Below are 27,497 nucleotides of genomic sequence, written 5' to 3'. Positions count from 1 at the left end.
AATTCTCAGATTGTAAGTCATTGGTAGAACAAGTTCCTTCACATGGCAGCTCCCTATGCCATTTAAAGCAGTTTGTCTCTCTGGTACATGTATTTCATAGTACAAGATAAAAATAAAATCTTCTTAACCAAATATAATATAATATAATATAAAATATAAATAACAGAACATGCCTGGCAATTTTTTTGTCAGTTTGCTTATAAATTTCTCCTTACCAGTTAGAATGTTCCCTATACATCTCCTTTCACCTATTCCAAAGTCAGCTTGTATGCTATTTCCCGACCAACTGCCACCTGTGTACATTCCCATAGGTGGTGTTTCAGAGTTCTTTTCATCACCTCTTCTCCTTTCTCCATCACACTGCAGTCCTTGACAAATACAAGCCTTAAATATTCATCAGACCTGGCTACAGAATGTTCATCCTTGAAAGTCCATAGATACCTGATACCTAATTCTCTGGATTTCCGACAACTGCTAGAAATTCATATGTGAATCCAATTAAAATGAATTTCTGTATTACAACTACTTGTTGAGGACTCATGAACAAAGATGAACTAGAATGTGACCCTCTTCACTTCATGCTTCTTTGGCACGTAAAATTATGACATCATTGCAGAAGGAAATGAGCCAAGCAAACAGCAGGTAAAGTTGAAAGAGCAATTGATATTTAGAGCAGTTACCAACCTTAATGAGGAGCTGATCTGAATTATTTATTTTGTGCTGGACCTTATTTAAGCAAGCAGTTAAGCATGGAATACATTTGTCATCTGTCAGATACCAGCACTTACTGACCACCTATAGTAATTACTGTATCTGCTTTCAGATTCAGAACTCAAAGGATGACAGGGAAGGGGCTCTGGCACTCAGATGACATTGTGTGCAATTCACTCTCAAGAAGTTTAAGCAGCTATCTTTGACTTTTATGTGATTCCCTCTTAGTTCTAAAGAAATTAAGATGCATCTTAATTTGATGAGAGAGAAAATACAATCTTTCAAATTATTGTTGATTGATCATGTCTTAGTTTATTGCTGAGATAGCTTGGCCCACATTCTAAATAATAGACATTTACAATCTTGGGTTAGTGAAGGTAACTCACTATATGTGTTTACTATATGCTTCTCTTCTTACCTTTGACTTACAGTCAAATATTCACATGCAATATTGAAAAGTATCACTGAGAGTGGTGTTTTTTTAGCTTTGTAAAGAATTAACTACATAAATCATTATTATTGTATATAAAAACAATATTATGTAATCAATAAACATTGAGCATCTACAACATTGAGCTCTGTTTTGGGGATATAAAAAGAGGCAAAAAATATAGCACCTGCCCTCAAGAATCTCACAGTATAATGGGAGAGGCAGCATGCAAATAAATATAAAAAGTAAGCTCTAAACAGAATAAATAGAAATTTATTTCCCAAAGGAAGTCATTAGAATTAAGAGGAGTTGGGAAAAGCTTTCTGTCAAAGATGAATTTTTAGTTGGGGCTTAAAGGAAGACAGGGAAGCTAGAAGGCAGAATTGAGAAAGAGCACTTCATGCTAGGGAGACAATTAGAGAAAATCCCCAGAAAAGAGGCCAGTGTCTTTGGGTTGAAGAGTACGTGTCAAGGAATAAGGTATGAGAAGATTGGAACATTTTTATAGGCTTTGTGTATTTGTATTTGTGTATGTGTATGTATATAATATATATGCAATTATATATAAATGTACATATGTATAATATATATGCACATATATATATATAATATACATGTATGTATATGAGATAGAAAGACAGCATCAGAGACATACATACACAAACAGAGACAGAAAGAGAAACTCTCTGGAATCTTTGACCCAAATTTATACTAGTCAAGTATATAAAGTAGAGATTGATTATTTTTTCAAATTTTCTTAATTACACATTCTAGATTCCATGGAACACTGATAATTTCACAGTTTTACAGCCCAATGTAGAAACTGCCTTCATCAAACTATTTCTTCCTTCTTTAAAATATTACCCAAGTAAGAAGCAGGGATTAGTTACCATAAATGAAAAGCAACATGCTCTCAGTGTTAGCATAGAAGGCCTGTCATAAAATATAATCTTTGTTTAAATATCCCACCCAAAGTCTTGGAAACATAGTCTCTTTATGTTTGTTGAGGCAGCAAATTAGAGTGTCTAAACTAATATTGGTCTCTGATTCAATATAGAACACAATTTTTCCCCTGCTGCTTGTGGCCTTTGGAGTTGATAATTGAACTAAAGGATACAGACTATGGTACCTGTTTGAAGTGAGCTCTCAGACTTAGGGTTCCTTTTATCTTATAACAGTATTAATGTTGGCTAGGTGCCATGTACTGGGGGTTCAGAAGAGTTAATGAAAATCATGATGCTTTCAACTGCTCTCATAATGAGCTACTCTGCTTGCATCAAACCAAATGGCTTATAGGCCACAAATTTCTTCATGTAAGAACATGTGAGGGGCCAGCCTAGTAATTAAAAAAAAAATCAATATCCTCTTCTCATCAAAATCCAGAAGCAGGTAATTGCAAAATCATACTCTTTAGTTCATCATACAGACTTCCAAGTTGTATTCAATATATTCAAATATATTGACATATTAAAAACAAAAATACAAATACAAAAAAAATCAAAATAGGTTTGAAACCACTTATATTATCCTAAATGTGTGTAGAAGATCCTATTTACCAGTGTTGAAATCTTGTCTGACTTTTACATTTATTTCCTCTTGCTTTCTCTCTTGATCTTATAAAACTCATTCTCTCTCTCTTAGATTTTAGGATTATTTCAATTTTACATCTTATGTTATGTCCCCTTATCTGAACTCCAGTCTGATATGTCCAGTTGGAAGTTGACATTTCTCCTTCCCTCAATATGTTTCAAACTAAAGTTCTCAGTTCCTTGCTTCCTCAAGTCAGTTCACATATACCCTCTCTTGCTCTCTACCAAATATCATACCCAACTACCTGAAATTCTTACAATTTGAAATTCATGGTGGCTGACAAGGCCCTCTTTTAAGATACAGCTACCCCAGGAGAATTCTGAGATATTGATTATTCAGGTTGCTTTCCTTCTAGGAGAATGCCAAATTTGGGGGGGGGGGCTGGACTGAGAAATGGAAGGGTCCAGCTGAACAAGTAGGATTTTCAAGTTACTTGGGCTTCTCTGTGTTGGATGTTCCAAGTTTTCAGGGGGACTTTGAAAGAAATACTTCCTGTTCATCCATTAAATAATCCATCTTCAAGTGACCTTAGAAATGCTTACTCTTAATTTCTGTGGTACCTCAGTTCCTTCCCCTAGCTTAGTCTTTTCCATTTCTTTGTATTCACTGGGGCTTAGAATGTGATTCACTTAATGATATTAGCCCCAATTTTCTCTATCTCTGACATAGTAGACTGTTTAGGTCAACTTCAGAACTTCCCAGAAGGCCAAACAATTGTCAATCCCATACATCTTTTTGTTGGCTGGTCAAAACATCAGAGTGTACTTCCTAATCCTGTCTAAATTTTCTAAATGTCTGCATTTTTGTAATTTGTTTTTATATATTATGATTAGCTACCTTTATTCATATTCACACAGTCAAAATATTGGTGTTGTAAGTATGAAATACACCTTTACTCTTTGATGCATATAACCTCCTACCCACCCACTCCCATTTTTGGTCACTTCTTTCAATCTTTTTTCTTATGCTTCACTTCATCTTTAAGACTCTTTACAATCTGGGTTTCTAAAGAATAGTTCCTTTAAAAAAAGGAAGTTCAGTTTTGCTGTTGTTGTTTTTGCTAAGGCCATATTATAGCCCTTGCCTATGCTTTTCATTAAAGTGAATGAGGGCAGAATAGTTACAGTCACAGTGTGCTCAACAATCTATGTCAAATGCTCTTGAGAAAAGGTGATTTTTAAAAATGAATAAGCCAGTAATATATCTGATTGATTATGAAATGTCTTATGAAAAAAAGAAAACACTATTATTAGTCAATCAACAAGCATTTATTAAGTACTTACTGTACGGCACTGAGCTCTAAAATTATTTCTACTTCTAGGGTGTCTGAAAATGGTAATTGTATTATCTTTTTTTTTTTTTTTTTTTTTTTTTTTTTTTTTTTTGGAGGCTGGGGTTAAGTGACTTGCCCAGAGTCACACAGCTAGGAAGTATTAAGTATCTGAGACCAGATTTAAACTCTGGTCCTCCTGAATTCAGGGCTGGTGCTCTATCCACTGCGCCACCTAGCTGCCCCTGGTAATTGTATTATCAACTAAAAATGCTATTGTTAGTGGTGAAAATACTTATAAAATTATAGCTTAAAATGATCTTAATTGGTCTTTAAGGGAAAGTCAAATTTATGGTGTGGAACAAGTTAAGACAAAGTAATCAGAGTTTATGGATGAAATATTAAAATGGTTTTATATATGTGAGCTCCAGTGATAGCTCAAAAATGGCTCCTTGGGGAGAACAGAACATCATGGATGTGCTATCCCAAAGCCTTAGGAGGTGTATCTTCACAGAAAAAAGAATGGATTCTGAAACAAATAGCCTTGTCAAAATAACACAAATTTTCAGTATCTTTTAATGAAGTCTCATTAGAGAGATATGAAACTTGTGCCTAATTTACCTTATTCCTTTCTGGGGGGTGGGAGGAATAGGCTTAGTTTGAACTGGTATTTTTTTGAGGAATGTCAGTATATAGTTTTCCATGTGTTGTGTCTACCAACTGGTGGCCAGACGCTTAAGCAGACTTAACCAATTAGTGAAATGTTCCCCCGCCCAATCTGAAGGCTGAATTGATTGTTCTTGTATGTTGAGAATATCGCTGTGGCCAGGACTGCATTTCTTAAGTGCTTAGTGTGAAAGAGGAAAGATCCATCAGGTTAGGCAAAAGAAATGCCATTTTTGAACTGATCTGGATTATTTTACTTATTTGTACTTTATCAAACTAACTTCATGAGAGATTTTGTACATTGCTTAGTTTCATGTTCATTAAACAAGAAAACACATTTCTCAATAGCATGAATACTACTGATATTGATTTAGAGGAAATAAATTGGTAGAAATAATAGAGCTCTGGCATAATACTCTATTTTCCACAGGTTAAAATCAACTAATGTATGCAGCTTAATCCTGCATCATACTTACTAGCATATACTTGCCTCAAATTTAGGAGTCTAGTTTCTCAAGGAGCCTACTGATGATGCTCATGATGAATCGGATAACCTTGGGAAACAAGTAGGCATCTGAGAAGATGAAGTCAGCTCCACATCAAGAGATAGGATGGCTTAAATTAGAACTGTGTAAAATCCACTTAATTTTTGCTTCATATAGCTAGAATATATCATTTTGAAATGGTAGGGTTTGGAATTTTTTTTTGGTGGCAGTGGTAGATATGTGATTGTACATGTATATACATGTGTGTGTATGTGTATTTAAGCAGACAGTAGGACTTTTTAAAGCCTAAATTTAACTAAATGCCCCAGGTCTTTTATAATAATGAGACATTTTCTAAATACACTTTTTTTATTGTACCACTTTTATATTACAGAGAAAAAAGGGGTGGGAGGTGGGAGGGGACTTAACACTTAGCACCTGTCACTAGTTTTCTCCTAGAATTAGAGTCTCTTGCTTATAAAACTTTAATTGATTCCTAGCAGTTTATGTGCCTGGTGCTTAGTGGGAGTTTTCTGTTCTTTTGCCAGCTACATGGGTACTTAGAAAGTGAGCCGCTCACGCTACAGCTGTTCATCGGGACGGCAGACGACCGCCTGCTGAGACCCCATGCTTTCTACCAGGTCCACCGGATAACAGGGAAAACCGTCTCCACCACCAGCCACGAAGCAATCCTCTCCAATACCAAAGTCCTGGAAATTCCACTTCTGCCAGAAAATAACATGCGAGCAATGTAAGCCTTGTGGAACTGGACCACTTGGTGATTTCAACAGAGTTGTGTGCTTCCTTTTCCTCTGACTTTCTTACTCAATCCTCCAAATTATTTAGGCCTTTAACAAAATTTATCAAATTCTAGTGGCCCAGATTGTTCTCAGCTTAACACCTAAATGAACCTCACAGATATTGGTAACAACTGATTTACTTTTTTTCTAGAATTTTAGCCACTGTGCTTATTGCCACTTAAAATATATATCTCAGATATAACTGTAAATATCTCCCACCCAGTCCTTTCAATTACTAAACATGACACATTTTTGCTCTTGACTGTGAAGCAGTTAAATTAGAGGGGTCACCCGAATATAATGTTTTTACTTTAATAATATTTTATTTTTTCCACAGTAAGCGTAAACATAATTTTTCATATTCACTAAAATTTTTTTTGAGTTCTAAATTTTCTTAATCCTTTTCCCTTATCCTTTCTTCCTGAGACAGTAAGCAATTTGATGTAGGTTATACATGTGCAGCTACGCAAAACATATTTCTATATTAGCCATGTTGTGAAGTAAGACAACAAAACAAAAACCATGAAAAAAATAAAGTGGGGAAAATAGTATGCCTCAATCTGTAATTAGTATAAAAATTTAAAAACACTATCAAGAAAGTTTTTTTCAAATTCCATCAAGTTGTAAAAAAATGTTCTATTGCTAGTCATTCTTAACCATACTTTATTTGGCAATAAAAGAACAGTCTGTGCATTGTCCAAATGTTGCCTAATCATATTTAGAGCATTAATTAGGACCTTTATTTATCAGAATTACAGTGAAATTTTATCTATTATCTTTGCAGGGAACTTATAACTACAAAATATGTGGGAAACACACGAACACACATACATTTTTGACTTGGATTCCAATCAGGATCCCAAGATCTGAGATGAAATTAAATGAAGATTTCCATATGCTGTAAATGAATATAGTTGTGGTATTTATAAAAACCAATTCATTTACTACATTGCCTAAAAGCACCAAGATTTTTCAGATGAGGACTTGCTGGATTAGAAACATACAGTGCTATCCATTCAACTCAAGCCCAGATGAATGGTACTTTCCACTTATGTTGGAAAATTTTCATTTTCTAGAGTCTTAGCTAAGCATTAGATATTACAGTAACAAAACTCAGATTTTTTACTATTTTTTATATTTGTTGATATTTGATCATTATTTGATCATTTGATGAAATCATTTGATTATTTGATGGAAATATTTGATATTTTGATGATAAATACTATGGGAAAGGCAAAAATATTGTATACTATTATGGATAAGTACTCTGGACTTTGCACTGAAGCTTATTTGAATTGTAACAATAAGTTGTAAAGCAGAGAAATGAGAGATTTAATAGTGCTGTATTAGTTTCTTCTAGAATCAGTGGTACATATGTATTATGAGAGTGAAGAAGATTGTAATATCTTTTTTTTTTCTACATGACATTGCTAGCTATACTTTCCACTGTTTTTTCCCCCATACCCTAGTTACATAGTTTAACAATCATGTTAAAAAAAAGTGATAAAAAGAATCAAGAGAGTTTTATGATTATCTTTATGATTCCAGTACTTAGTGCAGTTCCTGGCATGTAGTAGGTATTTAATAAATATTTATTTACTCACTGTGTATCTAAAATTATTTTGGCTGTGAGATTTAGATAATTGAGCCATGGTTATTTTGAGGATTGAATTATCTATAAAACTGCTCAATTACTTACTTGTCATGTGTAGTTACAACCTCAGTGATGCATTCAGTGACTGTTTTGAAATGTCTTTACTTTCAAATAAACCATTTTCTTTTGCCACAAAATAGGTACAAAAATAGATAATTCTTCATGGCATTAGGACTTGTGCATACTCATATCACAAATAGTGCCATAGATATTTTGGTAACATAGTAAGGAGATTCAGAGGGCATCCTTGAAGGATGAGAGATTAGAAGTTTTCAACTCTATTATGTCAGGAACTAGTACAAATATTAAATGGCTGTTTGTTTTGTTTTGAGCAGTATTGATTGTGCTGGCATCCTAAAACTCAGAAACTCAGACATTGAACTACGGAAAGGTGAAACTGACATTGGAAGAAAGAATACACGAGTGAGACTGGTTTTCCGGGTTCATATTCCACAATCTAATGGCAGGACTCTATCTCTACAAGTGGCATCAAATCCTATTGAATGTTGTAAGTAATTATTTATTTTTTTTCCCTTTTTTCCAGGGACTATATAGAATTTAAAAGGAAGAGACTTTAGAGATAATTTTTTTTCAACACTGACTAGATGGGGAAACAGAAGAACAGAGATGGAATCACTTGAACAGTTCATTATACCAATTTTGCTTTATTTGTTTAATATAACTTTTTTCTTTACATTTGTACAGTAGTTATGTGGTCAAGTGGATAAAGCACCAATCTTGGAGTCAGGAAGACCAGAGTGCAAAATGTGGACTCATATGCTTTGTTAATAGCTGTGTGATCTTGGACAAGTCACTTAAACTTTCATTTGTTTCATTTTCCTTATCTGTAAATTGAGCATAATAATAACACTTCATTCCTGCCATTGTTGTGTATATCAAATGACAAAATTGTAAATCAACTAGCGGAATGTCTAGCACAGAATATTATATAAATTTTAGTTCTTATTTTCATTATTAGCTTGTTTCTTCAAAATATATATTTGATGATTCAGAGTCATTGAAAAGTATTACCTATTTCTCTGTTTAAAATAATACTTAATCACCTGAGGTTTGATTGTTATAAAGAAACATTTAGTCATGGCATAAAAAAAAATTGATGCTTACTTTAAATGTAGACTTAAGTTATATATTTTACAAAGGTAGTATAGTAGATAGAGTGTTGAACCAGAGTCAGGAAGACCTAACTTTAAATCTAGCCTCAAATACTTACTAGCAATGTTGACGCTAGGCAGATCGCTTAAATTTTGAGTTACTTTCCTCATGTGAAAATTGGAGTAAATATAGCACTTCCTTCATGGAATTGTGAGGATCAAATGAAATAATATTTGTTTGAAAACTGGCTATCATCATCATCATCATTGTCACCATCACTATCATCTAGAGATCCTTTGTTAGAGTAATCTTGATAATGTATCAGAATATTCAACACCCATCATGATTTAACTAATTGCTACTTACAATTTACATGAGGAACTGAAGGAAAAAAAAAATGAACTGATGTTGATCTTTGAACTATTTTAAATCTATCATCAAAGAATTCCTTGTAATTTCAAAGAGTTTGTAAAAAATGGGTTTAGGAGCTCTGAAATTTTTTGTGTGGAATAAATATAATTTATAGTTCTATTCATTGTATTAGGTCCTTGATGATTCCTTTTTTTTTTTTTTTTTTTTTTTTTAAACCAAAGAATTTTGGGATTGAATCCTCTTGTCTAAGTCCTTCATTTTGTGGAGGAGAAAAATTAAATCAAGAAAGTTGACATAACTTGGTCACACATCCCTACCTCTGCCACTTTATTGTGTGACTTGAGGCAACTTACATCACCTCTCACCCTCAGTTTGCTTGAATTATTAAAGAGTTTGAACATGCAACTTCATTTAGTTTTATAATTCCTGTCAAATTGCCTTCCTTTACCCCCTGCTCCTATCTCATTTGTAAACAAGTTTTCTATTAGAGACCAAGATCTGGCTTTTGTTTATTATAGCTTCACTCATTTCATAAGTGACCTTCAGCAAATTATTAGAGGCTCTGAACTGAAAGCTCTTTTCCATGTTGCCCTATATATTTTTTACTCTTCTTTACTTCTTTACTTCCTCTTTGTGGTGATTGAGGAGGAGAGAATAAGGAAATTGAGTATGAAAAGCTAAAATGTAGTTTGGCCAAATTGATTGATTCTTTAAGAGATCTCTCTCTGCTGCTCATAAGAGCACCATGCTTCTAAAAGAAACAGAGAGCAAAAAACAACCGTTCCTTTATTCCCTTTGGTTTTTGTACCTCTTGCTTCCTAATTATGGCCAAGTGCCAAGGTTCAGACTTAATTTTCTGCTCTTTCTTATTTATGTTATCTCCCTTAGAGCTCAGCTAGTCTCATGTTTTCAGCTGCTACTTCTGCGCTTATGACTCTTACTCATCTCCAAAGCTAGCTTCTTTTCCAGGCTCCAGTTTGGTTCTCTAATGGTGTGTTCCATGTCCAAAGCTGAACTCATCATATACTTTCTTCTTCCCTTCCTGAGTTTCTCTACTGATGATATCATCATTTCCTCAGAAAATAGGCCCAAAACTTTAGAATTATCTTTGACTTACTCCTTCCTTTCACCTCTCATATCAAATCACTCACCAAATCCTGTTGAATTTTTCTTCTGTCTTCATTTCTGTCTTCATGCCCTGTCTTTCAATGCATATCCATCCCTTCTCCTTCAGCTGAAATCTACTGTATGTGTTCTTTCTTCCATTAGAATGTGAACTCCTTGAGAGATAGGGCTTTCTGGGTTTTCTATTTGTAACCTCAGTACTTAACACAGGGCTTTGCACATGGTAAGAGCTTAGCAAATGCTTTTCCATTCATTCTTCATTTATTCCATTCCATTCCGATTGACACCTCCTAGATCCAAGTGCTCATTACCTCATACCTCTCAGATTTTAGTCTCCCTTCTCTAATCCACCCTTAATAATACTCCTAGATGGATCATCCCCAAATGCTTCCTTTTTCATGCACTAGATGACTCAAAAGCCTTAATTGAAATCTTTAGGCCTTGAAAGAAGTCCTAAAGTCTCATCTTTACCAGATATCTAAACCTACATAATTTAGGATTTAATTGCATCCTACCTTGAATTGCTGGATCATTTTCCTGTTTGTTGGCCTAGTCTCCCAAACTGAAATGTAAACCCCATCCCAGCCCCAGCATCAAGTACAAAACTGAGCATATAATAAGTACTTAGGAAAGTCATTGATTGATTATTAGCAGAACTCTTGGAAGCTTAAGGATAGGTTTACTGGTGGTTATTGCTGGGAGTGTGAAGGAGGGGGGGGGTAGGAAGTGGGTGGGAGAGCAGTGATGGGACAGAAAAAGAAATAAATGTTTATGAAGCACCTAATATGTATCAGAAACTGTGATAAGTACTTTCTAATAAAATCTCATCTGAGCCTCAAAACAATCCTGTATGGTAGATGCTGTTTTTATTCCTATTTTACAGCTAAGGAAACTGAGTTGACTAATAAGAGGTGACTTGCCCAGACTCACACAGTTTAAGGCTGGATTTAAATTCAGGTTTTCTTATTCCAGGCCCAGCATTCTCTTCATTGTGAGCACATAGCTGACTCATCTAATGATATTATCTTAGGGACAAGGTCAAACTACCCAGAGCCCTAGATTGCTGAGCCCTTCATCATTCTAAGCTTTAAGCATGCTTCTAATGTTGTACAGCATCTGGTTGATAGAATATCTCCATCATCACAACTGAGGGGCAAGGTGGCAGTTACAAAAATCTCATCAGAATTCTCAAAGAGTTGATAAATTCTCTTTGAATTCTAGAAATAGGAAACAGTTTGGGGGAAGCTCTTTATACCACAGCAAGGGTGATTCAGTCAATTTACTCTTAAACAGGGGATACAAATCAATCAATCAACAAAAATTTACTAAGTGCCTAATCTGAGCTAGATACTAGAGATACAACAAAAAGAATCAGCCTCTATCTTCTGCTATTTTGAGATTCTATAGGATCAATTAGATCCTCACAAATAAGCTAAAGCATAACAGATTATGAATTTTTAGTTGGAGAATGAAAGAGATGCCATAAAAAGACCTTATTTTCAAAATTGGATAATTAAAACATTTCTTCCTGACTAGTGATTTCACTGGTATGATTGATGAGCTCCTAAAAAAAATCTCTACCATTGTAGATCAGCAACTCCTGTTCAATTTAATCTTAGGGAGTCATCTGGGTCACTTGGTTAGATTCATATAGACGTTATATTGCAGAGGTACATTTTGAACTCAGGTCTTGCAGATTCTGAGGCTGGTTATTCAGTATATAATGCTGTCTCTCAGTATAGCTATGTATATAGATTAATTATGCAATTATAATATGAAGGGTCATTTGAGGCATTATATAGAGTTTTAAATTTTGTTCTATAAAATTTTTATGGTGCTTCTTCAAAATACATGGGGATCATATTTTAGGTTCACCCAAAGAACTCATTTGAATGGTTGGATGATAAAAGTCCAGAAAATCTATCAGAAATTTGAATACTAGTCTGAGACTTCTTCTCCAAGTCTGGTTCCATCACTGATGTATCTTTGTCTTCTATTCCCCATCTGAAAACTGAGGGTGATTATGCCATCCTATATAGAAACAACTTACTAAAAAATCATGCTGATCTCAGATTTCTCTTTCATTATTGAACCTTAGCATTGTCAGGAATATTGTGTCAAATATTTTGTTCTGTAATGCAAAAAAGTGTTGCAAGATGTACTAAGCCTTTTGTATTATTTAAAAACAAATTATGTTCCATATGTGGTTATTTTCTCCTCTAGCCCAGAGATCTGCCCAAGAATTGCCTTTAGTGGAGAAACAAAGCACAGACAGCTATCCAGTGATCGGTGGGAAAAAAATGATATTGTCTGGTCACAACTTTTTGCAAGACTCAAAAGTAATTTTCGTGGAAAAAGCACCAGGTATTTTCTTTAAAAATAGCTTTGCATTAACTTTTCTGTTTTGGATGCTTATGGAAATTTGATTCCTGGTTGGAAAGAGTGTAGACCTTCTAATTATATGTTGTCCTTCTGCATATATTTTTCAAGTAATGGGGTGGAGCTGTGCAGTTGACCTATATAACAATACCATTTTGCATAATATGTTTATACAGGCAGTTAAGAATTTTTGCATGAACTGACAATTATGGCATTTCAAGTAAGAGCTAAGAGCTTATTTTTGTAGCCAGCTATGATTTTCTCCTGACAGTTTTTATCATCAATATCACAGGAACTCCCAAGGACTATGTGATGTTTTAGGAGGAAATAATTGAAAGTTTGTTTTCTTGTCTTTTGAGATATATTTTTTAGTAATAGATGCAACTTTTAGTTTCCTCATATATGTCTCTGTGGCTACATATAACAACAGCCAGGCTGCCCGGCTAGTCTTTCTGAGATGTATTAACACATTCTCTTTCCTGGATATTTTTTCCAATGCATTATATTTTGGAAAGCACTATTTGTGTATGCACTAAGACTTATGTGACATCCTGTAAGTATCTACATGTGTGTGTATATACACACACATACATACACATATGTATATATGTCTATATATTTATATATTTACATGTATGGACACATATACATATAATAAATGTAGTTTTGAGCATTAACAGCATAAAATAGAATCAAAATTTTGGGGCATTGTGTATGTACATATATAGAGATATAACCCTAGGTCATAGAATTATCAAATTTTAATAATAGAAAAAAATCTAGCATTCAACTTTCCCAACTCTCCTTTTTATAGAGAAGAAAATTGAGGCAAAGCTGAGACTAGCATCTAGATTTCCTGAGTTTCTCAGTTCAAGCAGTTTTCCTGCTTTCTAAAAATTATTGTTTAGAATTTGATTTTTAATTTATGGAATAAAACAAGCATTTTCATAGCATAATACAGTAAAAAAAATGATTGTGTATGAAATGTCAAATCTACCATGCATAACTTTCTATTCTTTTCAAGTACAACAAAACTATCATGTAAATTTCTTTTTTCTTCTTCCCCCCATCTAGTATACCATGCTGAATCATATTTGTATGGAGTTCAATTCCTTTTTCCATCTTCTTCAAGGTTCACTATATAAATTCAGTGATCTGCATCACTCCTTTGATGGGTGTTTTCTTTTTAGTAAAACCTTCCAGAACACAAAGCCTTTTCACATTTATGGTCTTTGTTAACCTCAGGTGTCAGAATTTTAGAGAAGAAAATCTTTTGTGCTGCACCTTCAGGGCTCCTCAGTTAATGCCTGAAGTAGCCTGTGTAGAGTCACTCTTACACCATCATCATTAGCTAACTGTTTTCTGTGGTTTCAGTGGCCAGAACCACACTTCACTTCTGGTCTTGGCTGTTGTCTTAAATCCCTTAGAGATATTTACTATCAGTTAGCCTTACAAATATGGTTCTATTGCATACAATCCTGAATTTAATAACTTTCATATTGGGCCTACTACAGCACTTTGCATGCCAGAAGGTTCTAGATAATTGTTGCTCATAGACTGATGCTAGAATCTAATTTTCATTTCTTTCAAATAAAATTGGATACAAATATTGTGGATAGGAATACTATGCATAGAAGCATTGTGATAAGTCAGGCAATGTATATTAAATCAATTTGCGTTTTCTGGCTAAACCATCATTATACATTTACAATAATTGATTTGTTTTTTAATAAGAAATAAAACAATGTCTCCTAAAAGAATGAGGCATATAGAACATTAATTCATTTTCATTTTCTTTGAGATTTAAAGTATGTCAAGAGTTTCTCTACTGACAAAATTTCTGACCTGCCTACAAATATATTCCTGAAATTGAGTGTTTTGAACTTCTCAATTGTCTTATCATCTCCCTGTCATTCAAGAGAGTATTTTCCAGTGTCATTTCCTTCTAGGAGGTTCAGTTAATTTTAGAAGACTTAAAGTTATTTCTACTGCAGTTAGGGTAGGATGTATGAAGTTTAGGGGTGAAGGGTTATTGTACTGCCTTTTATTTATTTTCATTTATGAATTGAAATGTTCTTGAAAGCATAGCCAATCCAACACTTATTCTAATCAAGTGAAAACCACTGAGGCATTCAACCTTTATAATGGGATCCTTGATTTTGTACAGTTTGTGGGAAACTTAAGTGCTTCAATCAAAATGTATTTGAAAGTCTCTAGTATTTAACTTGGCAAGCCTCTGTAATCAGGAACATAATATGGGAGTGGGGAAAAGTCTAAATTATAAAGAAAATTCAACAATGATTTTTTAAAAAGAATTTATACTATTGGAAAACATTCTAAAATGATTAATTTTGAAATTGCTTAAATTTAAATTACAATTTAAAGTATATGTATTTGTGCAGGCAAGAAGATGTATCACCAGAAAGGAATTTAAAGACAGTGTTTAGATATCTCTTGTTACAAATTAGCTACAATTACCCTTCAGGAGTGACATTTTTGGTTGGGCTCTGTTTCAGAAAGAAAATTAATGCTCTTTTTATGGCTCTCTGCTATTTATGATTCTTAGGCCAAAGAGTATGATATTTGTCTTCAAATATTCTAAAGGATATTGAATGGAAGAGGGATTAAACTTATTCTGTGCTGCTCCAAGAGACAGAATTAAGACCAATGGAGAAAAGCAGGGGTGGGGTGCTCACTGAGAGGCAGGTTTTAATTTAATATATAGAAAAAAATTGAACAATTGATACTGTGAAGAAATAGAATTGGCTTCTGAGTGAGCTCCCAGCACATGTTCAAACTAAGGTGGAGATGTTACAGAGAGGTATCTTGTCTATAAGATTCAGTGGTTCTGGGAATATGAAGTTAGTCAGTCACCTGCAAATATTTTGACTTAAATAAATGTGGTTCATACTTAGACATTGTTTTACAATTTGCAAAGAACTTTCTTCATCATCTGAGACAAATGCTTAAGTGATTTGCTCATTGTGATATAGGTGGTATTGTTATTGTCACTCAAATTCAGTTTTTTAGACACTCTTATATTCTTTTTACTATATCACACTGCCTCCCCATATGACTGTAAATGTATCTAACTGCTCTTCCAATAATATGTATCTAGCTACCCTTCCAGCAATATTTTTCACTTAATGCAGAATTACAAAGGTAGCAAATATAAGAAATATATAAAATATGCTCAAAAAGTAAATATATATTCAAAGCAGGTATTGTGATTTCATATAAGTTCACATTAATATTTAGGTTAATTGATTTATACATTCATACACATACAAATATAAATCAAATATAAATCATATGTTCACAAAGAGGCATTTGACTTAATAAAATATCTATATAATATTGTTCCTCTAGGTTTGCTTTCTTACATTTATTTAGTTTCTCATTTACTACATTTCCTAATACAACTTAAAATGTTATTGTAACCAAAACTCTATATCATTAGCTTATGAAAAGTTTTTCTTTCTTATTCTTTTTCAGAAAAAAAAACACTGAACTTGATTTAAATTCAAAATATTACAGAACTAGTTACCCTTTGTACTTTCTGTGAGATCATCTGGCTTTTTTCTCTGCCTTGGTTATATGTGATGTGTGACGTGTGTGTGTGTGTGTGTGTGTGTGTGTGTGTGTGTGTGTGTGAACTAGTTACCCTTTGTACTTTCTGTGAGATCATCTGGCTTTTTTCTCTGCCTTGGTTATATGTGATGTGTGATCCTAAGGTTTTTTCCTAATGAAAGACTTGTGCTTCCTCTGACCTCACTATCCTTCACCTCCCCCAATCTCTTCTCTCTCTTTGTCTCTCTATCCCTGTTTCCCTCCCTGCCTTTTCTATCTATCTTGGTCTCTCTCTCTCTCTCTCTCTCTCTCTCTCTCTCTCTCTCTCTCTCTCTCTCTCTCTCTCTCTCTCTCTCTCTCTCTCTCCTCTCTCTGTCTTTTTAAATTTCTCTCTCATTCTTTCTCTCTCATCTTAAAGGACTGATGAGTCCTTAGTAGTCATAATCTCTTGAGAAATGATATTCACTTGGCCTCCTTGCATACAGTCTGTCTGTTCTGTCACTGACTCATACAAAAGGGAATCCCTGAAGAGCAATCATGCTGGTGCAGAGATACAGCAGAGCAGTAGTTTTCATTTAACTCCTTCATTACTCCATTAAACTATAGGGGAAAAAAAAGTCAAACTTTGATAGACTATTAAATATTAAACATCCTTGTAGGGTTGTTGAATAGACTCTGAGAAAAGAAGTTGTTAGCTGAGGGAGAGTAGTTGGGTTAAGTAGTATTGTGAGAAAAGTGTCACAAAACACTTGTTTAAATTGGTATTTGTTCATAATGTATTCTTCAGTCTCTGGGGTAGATAAATAATGGTGCTTTTCAGAAGAGCAGTATAATTTTTTTTAAAAGATCTTTTACAGTGTTATAAAAAAATTCAAGTGTTGAAATAAGTCATTATTTCAGTGGATTTAGGTCAGTGCTTTATGGCATGTACATGAGGCCCCATTTTCTAGTGATGAAAGACAGTGTAGAACGGTCATCCAAAAACTGGAGCCACATCAGAAGGGACATGCATGGCAGCTATACTCCAAGAGGTTTGGCCTATCAAATTCAGATTGCTCTTACATCATTGGCATCCACTCTGTTTTGCCTATTACAGGCTTTCATTTGTGAGAAATTAAACATCAGTGGGTCTTATTCCTTCTTTTACCATTCATTCAAGATCTTAAATTACATTATCATTAGAACATTTGACTTCTTTTCTCACTGTAGTTGGAGGCATCTAAATATAAAGCATGAATGTTAGTAAGGCACTGAACATTTACTATGCATCTACTATTTACAGACACTGTGGTGTGTATGTGTATGTGTATGTGTTTCTGTGTGCATGTATACGTGAAAGACAGAGAGTAAAAGAGAGGCAGAGACTCGGAGATATTCAGTGATAGACAGAGAGAGTGACAGAGAGACACACATTCATACACAAAGGCAGACCGAGAGAGACAGAGAGAGACCCACAGAGATAGCTAGCTAATAAAGAAGCTACCTAATGTCTTATGTAAAGGAAAAATAGTAGAATGCCCACATGAAGTATGAACTTACTTTTCTTCCTTTGGTAACTATATTTTTGTGATTGCCCCAAAGCAGAGAAGGTAGATCTGGGAGTTTCTTTTTGTTTAAACTGATCTCTAGCTAGCTCTTCCCAGGAAAGTTGTATGAATTAGCTGTTTAAGTGTTTGCAGTATTATTGTGATTTGTGCAGAGGGATCTGAGATAGGTAACACGATTGACAATGGGCATGGGTTCTCAACAACAGTATTTCTTTACATTTGGAATGCATCTATAAACAGCCACTGAGCCTCTCTGTATTAGTGATCTTTCGCAAGCACAGCTTTTGTTAAGCAGCTCAGGGTTTCATGGAATGATATCTCCTTAAGTTCAGGGATCTTTGTATCCCCAGGAATAAGCACAGTGCCTGGCATGTAGTAGGCACTTAATGCTAGTTGATTAATTGAGTTACCTGATAATCCACAAAATGGCTAATCCATTCATAAATAATAGCTACCTACATCACATGAACTGGTAGAATATTGTTTTATTTTAATCTAGTTCTAGTCTAGATTTTGTAAAAGACTACTTGTGAGGAAAGTTTCCTTTATCAATACATATTATCTCCTGCTTTGCAATTTATAGTTTTAGAGAATTGCTTGACGCTCAGAGAGCTTAGGTAACTTGTCCAGGCCTACATGACTAGAATGTGTTAGAGAGGGAACTGGACTGATGTTTTCCTGATTCTGAGTCCCTAGAGAATCACATCAAGGAATAAAATACATGAATAGATATAGTGGGAAAATATATAAGAAAATTTTAGTTGTGTATTATGTAGATGTGCATACCAAGTATAATGATTTTTATTTTTAAATTGTTTAAAGAAAAGAGGAAAGAAAGCTAATAAGCATTTATATTATGTCTACTATGTGCCAAGGACTGTGCTAAGTAATTAAAAAAAAACCTATTATCTCATTTGATCCTCATAATTATTTGAGGTAAGTACTACTACTATTCCATTTTATAGATGGGAAAACTGAGGCCAATTGTGATTTTTCTTTTTTTGTTAAGGGACTTGCCCAGGATCATACAGCTCATAAGTGTGTGAGGTCATATTTGAACTCAAGCCTTCCTGACTTCAGGCCTAATGCTCTATCCACTGCATTGCCAGCTTAAACAAACATTGCCCTTCACTAATCTTCTATAGCTAGGGGGTTAGTTTACTTCAGAAACATGTCTATGCAAGAAAAGCATCTTTCCTTTATCAGTCAATGGGAATCAAGACATCCTAAATTATAAACTATTTGTAATGAATTTGTTTCACAACCAATTGGACACAGTCATTATCACTATAGTATTATGTATTTAATTGGACATTCCTATAGTGTGATTGTATGTGGGGGTTTTTGTTCATTACCAGAAATTCATTCTCAATGCAGATTTAATGCTTTGAAAAGACTGTATAAAAGTCAAATAACTATTCAGAGTTCTTGGCTTTTAGTGACCTATCTTCTAAGACAGGCAGCTAAGACACAAACAGAAAATTTAAAGACATGAAAGTAAGCAGACATTTAACACATGCTCAAAGCAAATATTTAAATTACATGCAGGTAGACAGTTGAGAATATTTGTTGAGTGGCAAATAAACAGGGAGTCAATAGATTGCATATGAAAGGGAGAAGTGTTATATAACCTTTATGTGCAAATTATGGGAGTATCATGTAGATGACCAAAATTCCTGCCACTTTTCCAATAGGGAACCTTTTGGGATCACAGATAGTAATAAAGGATTGGCTGTTGGAGAAGTCAGAGGGCAACTATAAATACTCTATCCTGAATACCCCAAATATCCAAAATACCCAAATGGGTGTTCTTGGTTGATTACTGATGATCTTTCTTCAAAAAGCAGAGATGAAACATTTTTGCTCTTGCTCCAATGAAGCAGAAATACAGCTTAGTGTTAGGGTAGGGGGCAGAGAAGCTTTGTAAATGTTTTCTAAGTTTCTATTTTATTAGTATTGCCTCTTTTCATGTTTCATCTGACCTGTTATTCTCTAATTCCTTTGTTTGCCTCTCTTTTAATATTAGAAAATGCCATTTGAAATTCTATTTAGCTAAATATCTCTAACTTCTGTTAATTCACTAGAGCGAGGGTAAGAATACTTAAGAATACTACAACTACTATCACTATAAACTCCATATACCAATGTACCAATTCAGAGGTATGGGTTTAAAAAATGTTTTAAAAGTAAAAAGTCATTTTTTTCCTAATTTTTTCCACCTCTTCCTTTTCTCTTGTATCAACCCTTCTTTCTTATTTCCTCATCTATTTCTCTTTTAAGTATCTATTTCTTAAAACCATTGGAAGGGTTAAACTACTAGTCAAGTCTCTTGCTAAATGACACTGGATAAATCTATCAGAAATGCATTATATCTTAGCTCACCTATACTCTATATTTAGGCCTATGCTGCATAGATGATCTATTAGCCTCTTGCTTCACTTCTAATCCATTTCTTTATTCATTGGCTCTTAAAGAGTGCAAAAGGTTTAAGCTTGGAGTGAAGTTTAAGGGGTAGTCTATATATATACCTTAAAACAGAGCAAAAGGCTGGAATCATTTTAATCCAAGATTAAGGCAGGAAGCTAACTGTTCAAGAAGTAGTTCATGAGGTCAGTCACTTTGAGGCTATGGTGATAGGCTTCTGCTTTCTATACAGGGAGCACATATTGATGGGAACAACTTCTCAGTGCTACTATTTCCTGTAGAAATGATGGCCATTGTACATCTCCACTGCTCCTTGGGCAAGCAGCTTAAGGTGATATAAAGGTGGTAGAAAGTTGGAATTTCAGTTTTAAGGGAAGAAGCTTAATCTGAATTTCTTCATATATAGAAATATGGCTTCATAATACTCTCTGAAAATATATCTCCAAATAATAGACTATGGAATGTAGAAAATCTCCTAATTCTTAATCTGGCTTCAAGATGTATAATAATAAATGTTAGAAAACAGAAAGTAAGCCATAGACCCCTCCCCAGAATTTAATACCAATTTAATACCAATACCAATAATAGGAGAATAAAATTAGTCAACCAGTATTTCTTAAACACTTTCTGTCTACCAGGCAGTAAGCTAAGTCCTGGTTAAAAACAACATCAGCCTTCTAGAAGTTTATGGCTTTATGTGGAGAACAACACGTAAACAATTCAGTTTTTACAAGGTACAAAGAAGAAAGGAAGCCCAGGGATTCTGAGAGGTGGAAATAATGAAAAAGAAACTGGGATTGAGATCTATTTTTATACAAAGTGGAAAGTCATTATTTAAAAAAAAAGATATGTACACATATATCGTCAGCAAGCATTTATTAAGTGTTTATTATGTGTTAGACATTGTGCTAGGTTCTTAGGCTACCACGAAAGGTAAAAACAAGGAGATAAACCCTAATAGAAAGACAACATGTAAATAACAATATACAAACAAAATGTACACCAGATAAATTGAAGATAATTGATGTTCTCAATAATTGTTCAAAGTTAATATAGATGGAAAGATACTGACTTTTCATTTTAAAAATCTTCATACAAAATTTTTTAAATTTCATGGTATTACAAATGTGTAATGTTTATTTAAGAATGAATCTTTTTAGTGACAGAAAAAGTAATTAAGGTTTTTCAAATGAGAAGTATTGACTTTTTGATGTGCTTTTTCCAGTTCTATAAACTTTTGATATTCTTTTGGAGTGGATGCCTTATACTTTTAAATTTAGCCTAATCCATATGTTTTGAGGTTTTTTTTTTTTTTTTTTTTTTTTTTTGTTTTGTTTTGTTTTGTTTTGTTTTGTTTTTACCAGCAAACTAGAGGTAACCTGGTCAGGAAACTTGGATTTAAGTCCCATTTTGGATTTATATTGTCTGTGTGATCTTGGATAAATCACTTAACCTCTTAGAACTCCAGAACTCTCTAAGACTATAAATTGTAAAGAAAATGGTGACCTGCATTGGTAGAGAAAGGTTTCCTCATATGGGAATTCTTTATACCCATGAAACCACTGGTCCATTCTGCATCTCTATCCCTATGAATAGGGAGGTAAAGAGATCAAGAGATAAGGTTATTTGGGAATTAAGTAGCATCAGTGTCATTGTGGTAACTTACTAAGAATCCATGAAAAACCCAGGTGAAGACTTTTTCTATTTCTTGTGTTTGCAGGACTGTGTTCATGGAGTTCCCCATTGCAAATATACCTTTCCGAGTGTTCAGCACATGGTCCTACCACCAAGTTTAATAAATCACATAGTCCTATAATACTGTCTACTTGTATGACTTCATGTTTATGGATCCCAGTGGCCCCAAATATGCTGTTAATTACCCAGACACTTCAAATTAGCCTTCATTCCACCATGCTCAGAATCCTGAGACCAAGCTACAAAGTAAATTTTCCCTAGGCATTATGCTCAGTGACTATGAAGTTTTAAGTTTGCCAAAGAATGAGGTGATGAACACCGCCTGCTGTAATTAGTGTGCATGGTGAAATTTTTGCCTAGAAGCATATGATACAATTGGGAAATCTCAGTTTCACCGGCTGAATGTTGCCCTGAACAAAGCTTAGGGGCTTGGGGAATGGGTTTCTTTTCGCCCCTTTAGTAGTTAACTATTCACACAGCAGGTATTAAAATGCAATATTATTACATTAGGTCACACAGTTTATGAAAGATGATCTGTAAACCTCTCCTGTCAAAAAGAAAGCACTTTTAATAGCATTTGGAGAGGGTGGGTCAGTTGAGGAACAGCACATGGATTTTTTTTTTTTTTTAGCTCTCGTCTGATGCATTGGAAAGCTCCGGTGCTGGAGTCTGTTTTGACGAGATGTGATGAGCGGCCAGTGACTGCAGTCTTGGCAGAGCTCCATTTGGTGAGAGATCTTAAATTCCCTGAGATCTTTCCATTGCTCTTTCCACTGCCAGTAGCAGTCACAGTTTGGGGGCATCTAGCCAAAAAGGGGGTCGTGTTTCACATTGGTAATCAAACTGTAGCTCATGCAATAAATAAGCAAGTGGCAGAATTCCTCTTTAGACAAGCACTGCTTTGTGATTTGTTTCTCTCATCTCTTGTTTATCAAGGGTCAGCACACCATCCTTGATGAAACTATACTGATTGTATGCATTGACTCAAATCTAGAGACAACCAGGTTAGATATGTTTCTGTAGCAGGTACCAGAGAGTTGCGAGAGTAACTGAGAATACTAAAGTTCACATGAAGGTCATTTGTGCCTAATTCTTCAAGATAGATTGGTAGTTTAAAGGATTTTTGAAAATTGATACCTCTGGGCTTGTAGTCTCACTAGGTGATAGTGGAATCCTTTCACATATACCCAGAAATCATGACAAAGCATGTAGGAAAATATCTTCGTGTTTCAGATTTTCCTGGCCATTTGACATAGGAAATGGCGAGGGACAGTATCCATTCACATGCACTTTGTCGTCATCATCCTTGCTTATGCATGACTGTGATCATCAGAGACATAAAAATATTACAGAGCTGACCTCACTAGGTTGCATTTAATATAACCAACTCCACCATGATATTCATACAGTCCAGAAAAAGCCTACAGAAGTATAATCACAAAGAAGTTAGACATGGGATCTCCAGATTTGTAGAATGTAGAACAATGCTACTTAGCTGTATGGTAAATGTAGCAGAAATATACTCACAAGCTTTAAATAGATCAACCTTGTAACCATGCAAGACTTTCAAAGCCCAATTACACTATTTACTACTTATGTGACTTGGGTAAACCTGGCCTGAGATTTTCCTGAGGGGATCAAACCAGATGTAAATCTGAGCTCTCTACCATCATTATATCTATGAGCTTATAGTTTTAAGAATTTCCCTTCTGGAAAAATTTTATTGACAATTTTATTGACAGATAATATTGCAAATATCAAGTCATTTGTGATATTATCTGTAAAGTGTTTTGTAAATCCAAAGCATTGTATCAATGTGAACTATCATTATCATTATTTGTTAGGAAGCTTTTGCTTTGTTCTTTTGCTGTGCAGCATAAAAACTATAATTCTGAATTAAACAATAATGTCAAAAGAAATTAACCGGAAAGAATAAGGAAGTTATAGCAGATTATTCCATGAGAGGACAATGTAGCACATTTTGATGTATATATATGAATATATACACATGTACATATGTATACATATGTGTGCACAGGTATTGAAATGTCTCCTATTTTTTAATACAGTTTGTACCATCAACTATGAGTAAGGGAGCAAAATTGGAAGGGGAGTAATCGTCTGGACTTTGTCAGATAATATCCTTGTTTTTGTTTTGTTTAGGTTAGTAGGCCTACAGGTTCTTGATCTCTAACTTCTTTCTTCCAACTCTTACTTAATTCTAGTCTGACCACTTCCTTCAAACCATTTGCCATTTCCATTCCTTCTAAGCCAACACTACCATTACATGCAGATGGATCAAAGGCCCTCTTACCCCTCTGTGATTAGGGCCAAGACTCAGAAATCAATGTCTATTGCCAATCCTTGACACATATGAAAGAACATCTGAGTCTCTTTCCTTGCCAGTAGTCCATTTGGAATTTTCTGTTCTGGATATTGACAATCATGCTATTTGGGATTTGGGGAGGTGATAGAAATGGTCACAAGGAGCATGAAGCTAGCTCTTAATTTCATTATACTTTTTTTAAACTTGAAAGATAGTGATATCTTAAAAGAAGTTCTGCCATGCAATAAGTTTAACATAAAAGCAGTGATAGAAGTACAAATACACCAAGTGCGCTAAAGTTGGTGAGGAAAATTAAGTAATTTAGGCTTTTTAAAAGCGATATTGAGAAAAATTTTAATATCAAATAAGGAATAAAATCACTATGTGGTGGTTGTGATGATAACAACAGATGACAGAGAGTTAATACTTATTTTGTTTCTGGTTTTTTTTTTTCTTTCTTTCTTTTCTTTTTTTTTTTTTTTTTTTTTTTTTTTTTTTTTGCCAAAGAATCTAAAAGGGAGGTGATACCCAAGGCACTTAAGAAATCAGGAAATAGTACCTAGTTGCCTCAATCACTTCTTCTGGATGAACTATATACTGAAAAACCAAAATATATTATGGAGCCTTTTCCATCATCTCTGAAAGATTATAAAGAATGAAGGTATATTGTAGGATTGAAAACAGCCTATGGGTTTGGTTCTATGCAACCAAAGAGTTCCTTAGGGATGACTTCAAAGATCCACCATACCTTCATCAAGAGCATATCCTAATAGACTAACCTTATTTTCTCTTTTGATGGAGTAACCAGTCCTACAAATCAGCAGACTGCTATTGTAGATATAGTCTGCCTAGAAAAGTATTTGACAGTTCAGATGCTATTTCAGATGCTTTTGCATGAACTAGATGCAGTTGATAGCCCAATGAAATAGCAATCTAGGACTGGTGACCAAAGAAGTTATTCATGTAGGTCTAAATAGAAGGGGATCTCCAGTGACATGACCCAGGCATCTAGCCTTGGCTCCTGCGTTATTGAACATTTTGATCAATAAGTTGGATAAAAGCATAAGAATGACATTCCTAACAAATTTTTAGATAATTTCAAACTGGGTGAAATAGGTAGCATATAGGAAAACTTAAGCTTCAAAAAGATCTCAACAGCTGCACATTTGGCTAAAACTATTAAGATTAAATTTAATAGATATAAATGCAAAGTCTTACATCAAAATCTAAAACAATTGGGCAAGTACAAGATGAGTAAGTATGTGGCTAGAGAATAACTCAGCTGAAGGAGGACAAAGTCAAGATGGAAGCAGTTTTGCAAGATCATCTAGCACAATTTTTTGACAACAACGTAGAAAACAAGCCAGATCAAATTTTTATTGGGAAAGCCAAGAGAATAGTTCAACTGTAAAAGATCTGGGAGTCTGGATAGACTGAAGTTTAATATAATTCAACATAATGATTTGTAGTTAAAAAGAATTCTAAAACTATAAAATGTTAAGTTACATCAAGAAAGGCAAAATATCTAGGGATTCAATATTGTCCCACTATATTCTACACTAATCAAGCCATATCTGGGTGTTCAACTCAATTCTAGACAACATATTTTAGGAAGGAAATTAATGAACAGGAGAGTCGCCAAAGCACCAGAATGGTGAAAGGCTTTAAGATTGTGTTATATGAAGACTGGTTAAAGGAATGGTAAGTGTTTATCCTGGAGAAGAAAAGAATGTAATAACCATCAAGTATTTAATGAAAGAGGGCATTGACATGTTCTTCTTGGCCATAAAGGACAAAATTAGGAGTAATAGATAAAAGTGGGTTTTTTTTAATACAAATTTTACTTTCTGTGGGGAAAAAAAAAATTCCCTAAGATTTAGCAATCAATCCCAAAGTGGAATAATCTTCCAGGAAAGGTAGTAGGTTTCTCCTTGCTGAAGGTTTTCAAATGAATTCTAGTTCCCCACTTTGATGGGTATGAGGACATTCTCTTCCAGGTAGGGTTTGGACAGGTTAGCTTCTGAAGGCCCCTCCAATTCTGAAGTTTTGTGATTCAGTGATGTGCAGCATGCTATGTATGACTTTCATTTAAAGAGACTAAAGTTTTCTTGCTATACTGACAGCTATCTCATTAAACTGTTACTGAATTGAGACAGAAACTGAGGTGAAAATGATTAAACAAATTAAGAAATTGACTTATTTTTCCTTCTTATTTCCAAATTCCCATTTTTTTGTGTGTGTTTGGAGGTAAAACCAACTGATATTACAGTTAATTTTTTTGTATAACTTTGGTCACTTTATATTCTAGGGAGTAATTTGCTAAGAATTTGCCACAAATGGTTTTATATCCTGCTTAAAAATAAATTGATAGATGATTTCCTTGCATTTGGTGAAAATTTTAGAATTGGGAAAGAAGCTAAGGACATAAGGATTGCTAAGCAGAGGAGTGTCTTAATTTTCAGACATTGCTTTCTGCTGATTTAAATATATTAGTGAAACAATTCTAAGTGAGAACTCTGTGTCTCCCTCTGTCTCTGTTGGTTTCTTGTGTCTCACTGTTTCTGTCTTAATCTTTCTCTGTCTGTCACTGCCTCTCTCTTTTTCTTTCATTTCCCTAAGAAAAAAATAAAACAAATTGTAGTATTTCCACTGAAGTACTGGGGTAATTAATTGAAGCCAAAAAAAAGTCTTTGTCTAGAAAGGTAGCCATTCTGCATTTTCTTCTCCTTTCCCCAGTCTTCAGATCAGAAAAAACAGCCATGGGGTGATAGGATTGGTGATCCCAGAAGAGCCTGCCATAAGTATTCTGTTTTATGACCTTTTTTGATCCATGCATTTTGTTTCTGTTCTCTCCTTCAATTCATGTGATTGTAGAACCATTTTGGTTAATACATGTTGATCCTGGTGATCTCACAGAGCTCTAACTATCCAGAATCCGTTCTCTGGTATTTAGAAACCCAATCATAGACATCTAAGAATAATGCCCAACACACCAAGAAGGATTAGAAAATAATAGTGTGTCTTAGAAAAGCTTTTAGAGCTCCTAAATAAACTCTGGGTTGCTTTCATGTATGGGAAAAAAAAAAGCTCAGCTCTAGAAAAACACTACAATATATATGACTAATTGACATTGTGAGTTTTAAACAGCTTCTTTTTCAGTCCTGTGGAGTGTTGGAACAGACCCACAGTGCCCTGTTTGTGTAGAAATCTAACTGGGTGTGGTGGGGAAGCCTTTACTGTGACTCATGCTGTAGGGAATTCCCTAATGATTTGGAATATTTTTACCCCTGGACTTCTATGCAGTTTCCTGGAGCATTGAGAAATGTAATGAGGATTTGAT

General features: G+C 34.4%; 1 protein-coding gene across 5 annotated transcripts in view; it reads left to right on the top strand.

Annotated features, from left to right (window-relative positions):
- Positions 1-27,497, top strand: part of NFATC1 (nuclear factor of activated T cells 1) — a 202,702-nt gene that overhangs the window by 99,871 nt on the left and 75,334 nt on the right. For all 5 annotated transcript variants that reach the window (XM_074273459.1, XM_074273482.1, XM_074273467.1 and 2 more), the window contains exons 4-6: positions 5,701-5,903; positions 7,942-8,114; positions 12,440-12,580. In XM_074273459.1, coding sequence (XP_074129560.1) covers positions 5,701-5,903; positions 7,942-8,114; positions 12,440-12,580 — 517 coding nt within the window. The remainder of the gene's footprint in view (positions 1-5,700; positions 5,904-7,941; positions 8,115-12,439; positions 12,581-27,497) is intronic.

Source organism: Sminthopsis crassicaudata, chromosome 1, assembly GCF_048593235.1.
Source record: "Sminthopsis crassicaudata isolate SCR6 chromosome 1, ASM4859323v1, whole genome shotgun sequence".
Lineage (NCBI taxonomy): Eukaryota > Metazoa > Chordata > Mammalia > Dasyuromorphia > Dasyuridae > Sminthopsis > Sminthopsis crassicaudata.
This window is presented reverse-complemented; position numbering and strand designations above follow the sequence as displayed.